The 12,425-nt window shown below is 37.8% G+C and overlaps 1 protein-coding gene across 18 annotated transcripts in view; it reads left to right on the plus strand.

Moving 5' to 3' along the window:
• SCAPER (S-phase cyclin A associated protein in the ER) overlaps positions 1–12,425 on the plus strand; it is a 491,770-nt gene that overhangs the window by 404,246 nt on the left and 75,099 nt on the right. For all 18 annotated transcript variants that reach the window (XM_055088136.1, XM_028495131.2, XM_024128925.3 and 15 more), the window contains one exon: positions 9,381–9,613. In XM_055088136.1, coding sequence (XP_054944111.1) covers positions 9,381–9,613 — 233 coding nt within the window. The remainder of the gene's footprint in view (positions 1–9,380; positions 9,614–12,425) is intronic.

The following is a 12,425-nucleotide window of genomic DNA, read 5'->3' on the forward strand; positions in this document are numbered from 1 at the left end:
AACATTTCTTGCATCTTCTCGATCTTTGCCCCCATTCTTTTTCTGAGGTCCTGGATCATCTTCACTATCATTATTCTGAATTCTTTTTCTGGAAGGTTGCCTATCTCCACTTCATTTAGTTGTTATTCTGGGGTTTTATCTTGTTCCTTCATCTGGTACATAGCCCTCTGCCTTTTCATCTTGTCTGTCTTTCTGTGAATGTCATGTTTTTATTCTTTCTTTCCTTTCTTTCTTTGGCTGGGTCGGGTCTCAGTTGTGGCATGCACGATCCTCGTTGAGGCATGCGGGATCTTTCGTTGCGGTGCACTGGCTTCTCTCTAGTTGTGGTGTGCAGGCTTTTCTCTCTCTAGTTGTGGTGCACAGTTCCAGGGTGCATGGGCTCTGTAGTTTTCAGCACTCGGGCTCTCTTGTTGAGGTGCGCGAGCTCAGTAGTTGTGGCACATGGGCTAAGTTGCCACATGGCATGTGGGATCCTAGTTCCCTGACCAGGGATCAAACCCACGTCCCTTGAAGTTGGAAGGCGGATTCTTTACCGCTGGACCGCCAGGGAAGTCCCTTAAGTGCTGGTTTAATTTTTAACTTAGAACTTCTGAATATGTTACAATAATTGGGTTTTTAAAATTGAAAATCAATATCTAGGTGCATTCAACAAGATATTTTTTTTAACACCTCATACATAGCCAGTGTTGTTTTAGGCACCAGGATGAGAGAATTGAACAAAACAAAATCTTGCCCTCATGGGCAAGATTTTTTCCTCTCTCTCCAGCTTGGAGAGAGAGGAAATACATACTAGTTTAGAAGGTGACCATTACAATGGGAGAAAAATAAAGCTGAGTAAACAGGAAAGGGAAGTGGGTTTGGGGGAGAAGAATGTAACTTTTAAAGAGATAGTCTGGAAAAGCTTATGGATAAGATGGCATTTGAATAGAGACTTAGAGGAAGAGGGGGAATGAATCATAAGGATACCTGGGAGAAGAGTATTTAGGCAGAGGAAATAGCAGAGCAAGAGCAAGAGCCATACAGACAAAGTGTAATACATGAATTCAGAGAGGTAATTGGGGAAGTAGACAGGTCAGGAAGGGCCTCTTTGGCCATTATGCGGTTTTGGACTTTAGCTTTGCCGGAGATAAGAAGCCAGGGATTCTTTTGAGCAGAAAAATATGATTCAACATTAGTAACAAAGAAATTTCCAAGCATCAAGACCACTAAGGCATGCACTATAGAGCTTGCTGAAATTATATTATTTAGGCTTTTGGAAAATGTATAAACAGAGTCTGAAAGGCATAAAGATATTAAAAAGGGTAATAATATTGTGGATAAAATGCAACATCCTCTTTAATATTGTCTTGATATTGTTTGTGAAATTTAAAAAAGATAATGTTGAAAAACGATTAGCCATTCATATGTAATTTCTTTTCATGCTTTCAAGCCAAGTAAATCATCAGGGTAAATATCATTCATGAGTTCTCTTTTTATACATAATACAACATGAGCATAAATGTTTTATAAAATATCAATGGTGAAAAGACTGTTGTAGTCAGAAGACAATTTAGCTAAGGAAATAAAATGGTCCCAGCAATGTGGAAACCTGTGTCTGATGCTGGAGCCCTTCCACATTTTTTTGCCTTTTTTTCCCCTATACTCTGACATTGACTTGACAGGAGCTTTCTAAACAATCTCCTATTGGTTCTCAGTGAGTTTAGTTCATATTCTAACCATTGTGAACACACTCTACAACTTAAAAATACTTAAGCCCAACTTCACAATACTGAAAATTAGTTGGATAGAATTACCACTGATTACCAAGTTAATTTTCTCTCTCATGGAATCGTGTTACAGATGGATAGATTTATACTACTAATAAAAGCATCTTTCTGGATTGCAAAAAAGAATGTAGAAAGTTTTCAAAACTACTTTGGTGGTGGGAGGTAGTGGGGGAAAGAAAGAGTATGAGCTCATCTTTTAAAAGTGATAATGACTTTTAATTTAATTTTGCTAAAACACTTTGCCTCAGAGCTTAGCCCTATAGATATTGGGTTTCTCCTTGGAGTAGATTTAGAGAAGTAGCACAGTACTTATTCTAGCCCTGATGGTTTCTTCATTCTCAGGGAAGTCTCTTTCTCCTCTAGACCATTATTTCCTCAAATACAAAATGAAAAAAATTGATTCTAAGTTTCTTTCTTGATCTAAAACTATATGAAATATCTGCAGATTTTGAGAAAGCCAAATATTTTTTGAGAGGAAGGAGAAATTTTATTAATAAGAGTATTATATGAAATTACTTATAGTCTGCTGCTACTGTAAGAGTAAGCTAATAACCACACCAGTGTATTCTTAAGAAATATACTAAAGGATATACCTTGCATCCATTGAAGAGAAATTGTGGTTTTTAGATTTCTGTCACTCAGGAGTGACAGATTCAGAAGAGACAAAAGCTACATAGCTCTGTTTTTTCCCAGGCCAGGCCTGGTACGTACCAGCAGGTGGTAGTTACAAGCACTGCTGCATGCTGGGAAGGCAACCTTCCCCTGCCCTCCACAGACCACCCACCCTAGGATGGAATGTGTTCCAGATTCAGGTAAGCCAGGTGTGCAATAGACAACGGGCAGGGGGAAAGGGAGGATGTTGCTTGCACACCTTTCCTAAAGGACAAGCCCCTCAACTTGCAGTGTGCCCTTGGCCCAGCAGCTGTGTTAGAAGGAAGTGCAAACTCAAGTGTTAGTCTATAAGCGTATATCAGAACTCTAGGTGTGCATTTCATCTACTAAGTGTCCCAAAAGAGCAGGCTGTTAACGAGTTACTTTACCTCTGGCAAGTAACAGTGATACCCAACTAGACAAAAGACAACAGTGCAGAGTACTGCTCTGAAGAGAATATCCTTTACAGTGCAGATACCTTCTCCTTAAAGTTTCTCTTTATCAAATCTCATTCTTGAAGACTAGAAAGAACCTTTTGTCTAACTGAAGATAAACCCCTTCATACTTTAATTCAGTCAATTTTAAAATTCTTTCTTAGATGAAACATCAGTTTCCTATTTAAAACATTGTGGTAAAAGAATTTTAAACCAGCAAAAGAAAAATCTATATAGAAGGATGAGAATTTCTGTGACCCTTTGAATAAAATAACGTCCTGATGAGACAAAGACTTCACCAAAGGTTACAAGCAAAAGAAAACTCTATTCTCAGCAGTGAAAGGATCAATATTAAATAAGGAAATTAGAGAGAAAAAAACAAATTTGGGGCGAAAATATGATGAGGTGAGGGGCTTAGACTGTTGGAAAATAGGAAACCATAGTGAGAAAATAAAAGACTGTTCAGTACAGTGAGGGACTTTAGACTGAGGTCTGAGGTCCCAGGGTTCGCCATGGCAAGCTTGGCTCCTGCAGGCCACAAGTGTTCTTCATATAATTGCCAGATTGTTAGAGAAGTTTTTCAATTTCTGTTTACTTTATTAAAAATTGCCAAAGTGGTGTTTCTAAAATTAAGCAGAAAGCCCCAATGAAATAGAAAAATCAAAAGTTGTCAGTTGTGGACAGAGAAAATAAGAAAAGTGTAAAAATATATCTGATTTACTTTACATTGAGCTTATTTTGGGGGGGCTGATGAAGAAGTAACATTTGGTCCTTGAACCACATTTATGGTTTCTGAGTAATAAGTTTAGCATATTTCACCCGTAATTATTCCAACAACCTTTAAATAAAATATTTTCATGCCCTTTGGTCAAGAATAAAGTTCAAATTAATTAAGAGCTTTTAATGGAAGAGACATCAGAAAGGCAATGTTTGGCCCATGATGAGTTTTCACCTCCCTCCAACTGAGACAGTTGCTCCAGAATCCTCAGTAGAAGAGATGGCCAGTGTGAGGAAGTCAGTGTGGGGTAAGAGAAAGCACGTGGGCTTCAGAGTCTGATAAACTCAAGTTCAAATCCCAGCTCTTCTATTAACTAGCTGTGAAATTTGGACATGTTGCTTGCTATCTCTGAACTTTGATATGTTAATCTGCAAAAATTAAATGTAATGGTATAAGGAAAATGCTTAAGTATCTGACATAGAAGAAAAACTTGATAAATGTTTGTTTTCATCCTTTTTTCTTTGCCCCCCCTCAAATAAGTGATGCTCATAATTTAGCTTTTTTTTTTATATCTTAAGGTTGTCATTTTGAGCATAAACAGTTATACTGATTTGTAGTAAATAATAATTTCAGTGCAGATAAAGATGAGTGAGTCCAGTAAAAAAAATAATAATAATAACATGTCTCACATTGCAGTGCCTTTAGCGTTCTTACATCTGTGTTTTCTTATGCTTCCAGAATTAGTGTTACATTTTGGTACTGCCTACCTCTAAAATGGCTACCACTTCTCTCTTTTATATTGTTCTTTCTGTTCTACTATAAACCAGTAAACCACAGCTTTCTACACTTATTTGTAAAATCAAAGTATACAGGGTCTAAATGACCCTTAGAGTAAGCGGAGCATAACTTTATTCCTTTGACCATGGATGTAGTAGATATTCAAATGTTAGATGAGCAGGTGATTAAATAAATGACACTAATTTGGGTATCTCAGAAGTCTTTAATGTCTTTGTGATTCTCAACTATCTTCTTAAAAGATGCAATTATTGGATAAAATACTTCTAGAGAAGTGAAAGATTGCTAAATGCACATGTATAATGTTTTATTTGAAATACTTAATATCAATACAAGGTTTTTGAAAAGAAAGGAATATGAAAATCTGTGATGTATGAAGAACCCTGACATTACCCAGAAATGTGTTTCTCATATTCTTTCTGTAGTTTGTAAAAGAAAAAGAAACTTGTGTCTTTAGGTGATTTATTGAGTTAATTTTTAAATGTGGCCAATTGAACACACAAGTTACATTCTCTCTCTCTGGAGGCCCCCACTAATATTATAGTAAATAGATAAACAGATAAAGTTCTAACCCCTCAAAGACAAAGAGAATGGGAAGGAAAGGAAAGCAAGTATGTTTTAATCTGGAAAGCAGATGATTGAAAAACAGTTGCCTAAAAGCTAAAACCTCAATTAGCAGGAGGTCTTCCTACCAGAAGAAAACCTGTGCAACATAACCCCAGAAGGCTCAAAAATTAGAGTTCCCAAGTATCTCAGAAAATGAGGGTACAAGTAGGGCTGGAAAGAGGAGGATTGGTTGAAAGTCTAAATGAGAGGCAGTTCAGATGCCCTAGATCCCATCTGCTACATGTACAGCTAAGTAAATGCCCCTCCGCAAACACTGGCAGAAGACTAGAGGTTGAACCAAAGTTACTCAGGACATGGGGACACCAGGTACAGCCATACAGAAATCATACAAAAACAAAATGATTAAGTGAAAATCTGTTCCTTAAACACTGAGACACTCAGCCCCTTCTTCTATGAACCTCTGAGAAAATGAGCAGGCCATGTCATATACTCTAGGCTTAGAGGGCATAGGATTCCATTCTTGTGACACTAACTGTCCCAGGAGAATAGACCTATAAATATTGACAGTTGGGATTCCCCAGCTGGGTCTCTGCTTAGTCATCCAAATTGAAGCCCCTCATGCTGACTTTGTATCCAGCTTGTGCTTGGATCTAGATTTTGAAACACTGAAATCCATCTATGCATTAATCTTAAGTATGAACAGAAATCCCCAGATTACCACATATTTAAGGAAAGGCTACAACCTGAAATACAAAGAAAAAACTCAAAGGAAACAAAGACCATGCAGGAAACAAAAGAAAATCTTTAAAAATTAGAATTTCACAGAGATGAGAAAATATTGCAGCCATGAAGCAAAAACAAAGTACTGTAAAAACAAAACCTACAGGGAGCCCAAAAGAACTCCTGAAAATTAAAAATACAATTGATGAAATGAAAAATTCAGCAGAAGGACTGGAAAATAAAGTTAAGGAAATTGCCTAAGAAGTAGGACAAAGTAAAAAGATATGAAAAGCAGAAGAAAAAAATACAAGAAAATTCAAGACTCAGTTCAGGACCAAAATCCAACAGAGAAAATAAATGAGAGGAAATTAGCAAAGTAATACAAGAGATATCTTCAGAAATGAAACACATGACTTTCAGATTGAAAAGACCACTGAGTTTTTGAATAAAAAATGAAGGAAGACCTATACCACGACAGAAGAAATCAGGGGTAAGAAGTGCCTAAAAGTTTCCAGAGAGGACAAAATAGGACATGTACAAAAACGTTAGGAATTAATTGGACTTCTGAAGAACAGTACTTAAAGTAGGAAACAATGGGGCAGTCCTTAGAAACTCTGAAAGAGAGACTTCCCTGGTGGCGCAGTGGTTAAGAATCTGCCTGCCAGTGCAGGGTTTGAGCCCTGGTCCAGGAAGATCCCGCATGCCACGGAGCAACTAAGCCTGTGTGCCACAACTACTGAGCCTGAGCTCTAGAGCCCAGGAGCCACAACTACTGAGCCCGCGCACCTAGAGCCCATGCTCCACAGCAAGAGAAGCCACTGCAGTGAGAAGCCCACACACCACAACGAAGAGTAGCCCCCACCCGCCGCAACTAGAGAAAGCCCACGCGCAGCAATGAAGACCCAATGCAGCCAAAAATAAATGAATAAATAAATAAATTTATTTAAAAAAAAAACTCTGAAAGAAAATTAGTTCCAACCAATATTAGTTCCAACCAAGAATTCTCTATCCATCCAAACTATCAGTCAAGTATAAGGATGAAATAAATATACTTTCAGACATACAAGGTCTCAAAATTTTTCTTCCCATGCACCCTTTCTTTGGAAGTTGTTTGGAATCCAAGAAATAAAGGAATCTAACTCAGGGTCGGGGGTGGGGTAGAAGGAATTCTTAGGATGAAGATGAAGGGCATCTCAAAATGAGAGCTGTGTAGTACACCTAGAGAGCAACCAGTACAGATTAGAGCAGGAGGATGGTGGTTTCAGGACAATTGTCTCCACTGGAGGGAGAAAAAGAATCGGCAATCCCTGATGTGTTTGAACTTGAGAGGAAATTCCATTTTAACCAGAAAGATTGACAATGAACTAGTGATACATACATAAGAAATTCAACATCCGAGTGAAACCAAAAATTTGTACAGGAAAGTAAATGTAATCATTTACTAAATAGCTTAACTGTGAATAATATTTGTATAGTCATAACGGAAGAAACAATATTATGCTGTCAGTAGTGCTGTGGACCAGATGTTCTGATTCTCCCCCTCTTACCAAGTACATAGTAGAATGACGTTTCTTGTCTCCCTTGTGGCTGAATTGGACTATGTGATTCGTTTTGGCCAATAAGTTGTTAGCAAAAGTGATGTGTCATTTTCAGGCAGCTCATTTAATGTTGACACAAGACCCTCCAGAGATATTTTTTGCTCTCTGCCACTGTGACCTACAGTCCTCTGTACTGTTCAATACACTAGCCGCTATTTAAATTAAAATTAACTAAAATTAAAAATTCAGTCCCACGTCACACTAACTACATTTGAAGCACTCATTATCCACATGTGACAAGTACAGATGTAGAACAGTATAGATTGAAACATTTCAACCATTTTAGAAAGTTCTGTTGGGCATTGTTGCTCTGAATGATGGTTGCTTTGTCACCTAGACTCCAAAGTAAAGACAACAGGAGCCCCAGCCAGTCTCAGATGAACATGTCATTTGAATGAAAAATAAAGCTTTATTGTTTGAAACCACTGAAATTTTTGAGGAATTTTTCACTGGAGCATAACCTAGCTTATCCTGACTTATACAGAAATCCTTGATTCAAACTCAACTCCTAATACCACCTTCTGTATTGGGATAGGCTAGATTATGCTAGTCACAGCTTGAAGAATCTCTGTGACTGTTTTATAGAGTTTCAAAGGGAACTTCCATCAGCACATACTGCAGAAAGATTCTACTGTAATTACTTTGGCTTAGGAATGGCTCAGTGGTTAGAGATGGTCAACCGTCTTAAACAAGGCTATTCTCAGAAAAGTAACTTTCATGGAATGTCTAAATGAACAACAACAATAAACAATGGAGGGAATATTTGCTTGTGTTTATAAAGATCTTCCTTTTGAATCCTAGTGATCATTTATTCCTCTATCTTTTGATAGAACTGGTGCAGATAAAGAATGAGAATGAGGCAAAGACTAGTTGTTACTAAGTAAGTGCATTTGTGAAGTTATTGGTAATAATTAACCAAGTGATTTCCCATTCGTCATCTTATTTGAACTTCATGGTAGTCCTAGCAGGTAGACAGATACAGAACCCAAAGCTTGGAAATGTGAAGTATTTACATACAGTCATGTGACATGCCAGAGGAGGAACTGGAACTTAAATACAGTGCTATCTGTTTCCAAATCCAAACTTCCTTCCTCCCCACCTTTAGCTTCTTGTCTCTTCCCCTTTCTTGGTAGTGAGGCCTTCAGGAGCCCCTCTTCTCTGTGGGAAGAGTGAACCCTTATGTAGCCAGCATCACATGCCAAGGCACAGAGCTCCCAGCCTGGTAATTTTGTATCTAGCCACTGTACTTCTAGTCATCCTTCTCTGCGAGAGCTGATGTTCACACACAGTAGTATTTACTCCTGGTAATAATAGGAATCACAGTAAGAGTAGCAGTTACAGTAGCAGATGACACTTCTGTAGGACTTACCTACGTGCCAAACATTGTTCTAAGAATTTACATATGTTGATTCATTAGATACTAAGATTATCCTCATTTAACAGTTGAGGAAACTGAAACACAGAAAGGTTAAGGAACATGTTTAAGATCATATAGCTGCAAGGCCAGAACCCAAGCCCAGGTTCTGACTCCTTGTCCAGCTTTTAACAGGCATATTACTTCCTGTAAACCATAAATAAACAGAGCTCAATATGACCCTATGTATTAGGCAAAAAACTATTTTACCATTTTGTAATAAGAAATGCAAATTTTTTCCTAAGAGAGGAATTTAGATTAGATATTTTAAAAATTCACTTTAACAAGAAACAGTGCTATCAGTTTACCAACTGGTTTGTTTTCTGAGTTTATACAAATTTGTAATATACTTTATTCAATTGAATAACTAATGTTTATTGAGTGCTTATTATGCACCTAGGCACGAGCTAAGCATTTTATGTTATTAGCTTATTTAATCCTCACAAGAACCCTATGTTATAGGTAATGTCATTATCCCTGTTTTATAAATGAGAAAATTGAAGCTTGGAAGTAACAGCCTACCCAAGGTCACCCAGCTAGTGGATGCAAAGCTGAGATTTGAACTCGACAATCTGACCTTAGAACCAATACTCAAACATTCAGATGGCACCTCTAGAATTTCAAAATTATTTATGATTCCAGAAATTTTCCATATCATCTCTGTTCATTTTTGGTGGTTTTATTGAAACACAATTACTGTATTTTTTTTCCATCTAGGTTTATGTTCCAGATGAAAATAATGCTATTTTGGGAAGAAATACAAATAAGCAAGTTTTCGAAGGCTTGACAACTGGACTTCTCAAAGTCAGTGCTGTGGTTTTTGGCTGCCTGATTGCCAATCGACCAGATGGAAACAGCCAGCCAATTACACCAAAAATATCAACACAGGAAATGAAAAGCAAACCCTCACAAGGTGATGCTTTTAACAGTCGAGTTCAGGACCTCATCAGGTAAATTTCTAGATTTCTTAAAACTGTCTTTTTGTTAAAAAATATATATTAAAATAATTTAAGTCTCAGGGCCCATGTGATGGCAATCTTTCTCACACCATCCACAAATTCCTAATACAAAATATACCACATTTTGTAGTGAGAAGGAAAATCCTATTAATGAAAAGCATTACAGTTAGAGCTCATTTGTCTTTCTTGATATTTAGATATTTGATATTAGAATAGGTAGTATCCAAGCTTTTTATAACTTTTTTGCTGTCAACTCTTTCCAACTCAAAAGAATTTCTAAGAATTTCCCTATCTCAGGTCATCTCTGGTTATAAATTTGGTTCCGATTTAAAACAGTAATAATAGCTATCATTTATGGAGCACCCATTATGTGTAAGGTACTGTAGTAGAGGCTTTACAGCCCTATAAGTGTAGGATTTCTAATACAGACTTTGTAGGTAGGGAGATTGCTCAGTGAGGTTAAGTGCTTTGCCCAAGGTTATGTACTGAATAAGTTTAAAAGTTAAGTAGGAGAGTTGAGACTGGAACTCAGGTCTAGCTGTACTCTCAACAGCTGTATGTTTTCCACTACACAAATGTGGCAATTCCTAACACCTGTTCAAGGTCAACCCTGCTTCCTTCCAAGGTCACCTTCTCTCCTGGGAAATTTATTCCTACTTTGACATCTGAATTCTTTTTCCCTCATGAATCTGGAATCAGGTAGGACATTTAATTTCCCAACAGGGTTCCATCTGGTGTTAATCAATTACCTGTCCCACCTATCAGAAACTCCTCTGTGATCTGCACTGATCTCTGACTTCCAAAACCCATGCAATTTGTTACTCTCTGAAACTTATAGTAGGTTCATAGGAGAAAGAGAATGCCCTCTTCTGCATTTGCTTCTTTTACAGTTCATAAATTTTACACTGGTCTCTTGTAGTGCTTTCTTGAAAACAGTTGTTTCATTCAGTATCTTTCTTACCCTTGATTACTTTGTTAACTTGTCCCTTCCATCTGCCTGCCCTCTTTCCCCAGGCATATTTATTGCTAGAGAGTACTAGGCCCTTTGGGTCCACAACCATTTATCATACAGCACTTGACTTTGACCCTCCCTGGCCTTTCTCTCAGTTGCTTGATCCCATTCAATTTCCCCATGTCCTTTTGGTCATTGTAGAACCTGGCCCTCTTTGCTGATGAATGCCATTCAGCCCCAGCACTCTCCCTTGGGCTACTCTGTGATACAGCAACCCTGCATTCTTGTCATCCAGACAGCTTAGCCACATGCCTCAGCTGTGGGGCAGAAGGTCCAGCCAAGTGCTTCAATGCAATTCTGGTGGGCCTTCTGGGAGAAAGTACCTACATTTTTACATATATTATTATAGTTACCAGATCCTTTGTAAAAAGAAGAAGGTTATTGGGGAAAAAAAATAACAGTGGTAACCTGCCAAACCAAATAACTCATGTAACTTAAAAAGGGTGATTGACAATTACAGTACTTCAGTACAAAACCATGCCACTCTTTATCTGACTTGAACCACTTTTGGTAAATATTGTTTTCTTGCAGATAATGCATTTTAGGCTGGCTTGATGATCCCTATATGTAGAACCACAAACCTTATCTCAGATCTTCTCAATGAAGCAAACAGAACATGTTTAACTACTTTCATGCTTTATTTCTCACCTTCTCAAATATGAAGTGACAGGAAATTTCACACCACTCCCTGCTACAGCTTGTGCATTTTTTGTCAGTTTATATCTCTAGCATTGTAAAGTTGTGAGGAAAGCGTTCCAACACAGTCTTTGGCACTATTCTCTGACCTGTACCCCTAAGGTAGAGCTGGAACAGGGCACATCACCCTGACATATGTCCTTGTTCTCTCCTTATCTGGCATAGAAGAGGCAAGAGGGTGTCTAACCAAGATGAGGTAATAACAGTGTTTATTCTAATTATTTTACATGATTTAGTCAAGTTTCTAGATCTAAGGGATCCTCAAATATTTATCACCTCAAAATATGATCACTTGTACTCACTTTGTGCCAGACACTTCACAAGGTCCTGGGATAAAAAAAAAAAAAATTTTTTAAAAAAACCTTTAACAGAATATCCAAATAATATCTTTCGGCTATCAAACATCAGAATTTTTTTTCTATAAGATGCAAATATTGTCAGTGTCAAGTGTTTAGCATAGTTCTAGGAAAGCAGTATTGTGTGTAGGGCAGAAGCAGATTGCAATTTGAAAAAACACTGGTTTGAAATTTGCTCAGGAAATGCATCAATCCTGAAGCTCTGCAATTCTGTTTTTTTCCCAGCTTTACTGAGATATGGGTGACATATAACATTGTGTAGGTTTAAGTTGTACAACGTGATGATTTGATACACATATATATTGCAAAATGATTGCCACAGTAGCGTTCATTAACACCTCCCATCAGCTTACATAATTACCGTGTGTGTGTGTGTGTGTGTGTGTGTGTGTGTGTGTGTGTTGAAACATTTAAGAGCTACTCTCTTAGCAACTTTCAAGTATGTAATACAGTATTGTTATCTTTAGTCACCATGTTGTACGTTACATCCCCAGAACTTATTCTTCTTATAAATGGAAGTTTGTACCCTTTGACCAACATCTCCCCATTTCCCCGACCCTCCACCCCAGCCTCTGGCAACCACCATTCTACTCTCTGTTTCTGTGAGTTCAGCTTTTAGTTTCCACATGTGAGAACATACAGGATTTATCCTTTACTGTCTGACTTATTTCACTTAGCATAATGCCTTATATGGCCACCCATATTTGGCGCTGCCTTCCCTGCCCTCCCCTGCCCCCTT

This window comes from Physeter macrocephalus, chromosome 11, assembly GCF_002837175.3.
Source record: "Physeter macrocephalus isolate SW-GA chromosome 11, ASM283717v5, whole genome shotgun sequence".
NCBI classification, from domain to species: domain Eukaryota; kingdom Metazoa; phylum Chordata; class Mammalia; order Artiodactyla; family Physeteridae; genus Physeter; species Physeter macrocephalus.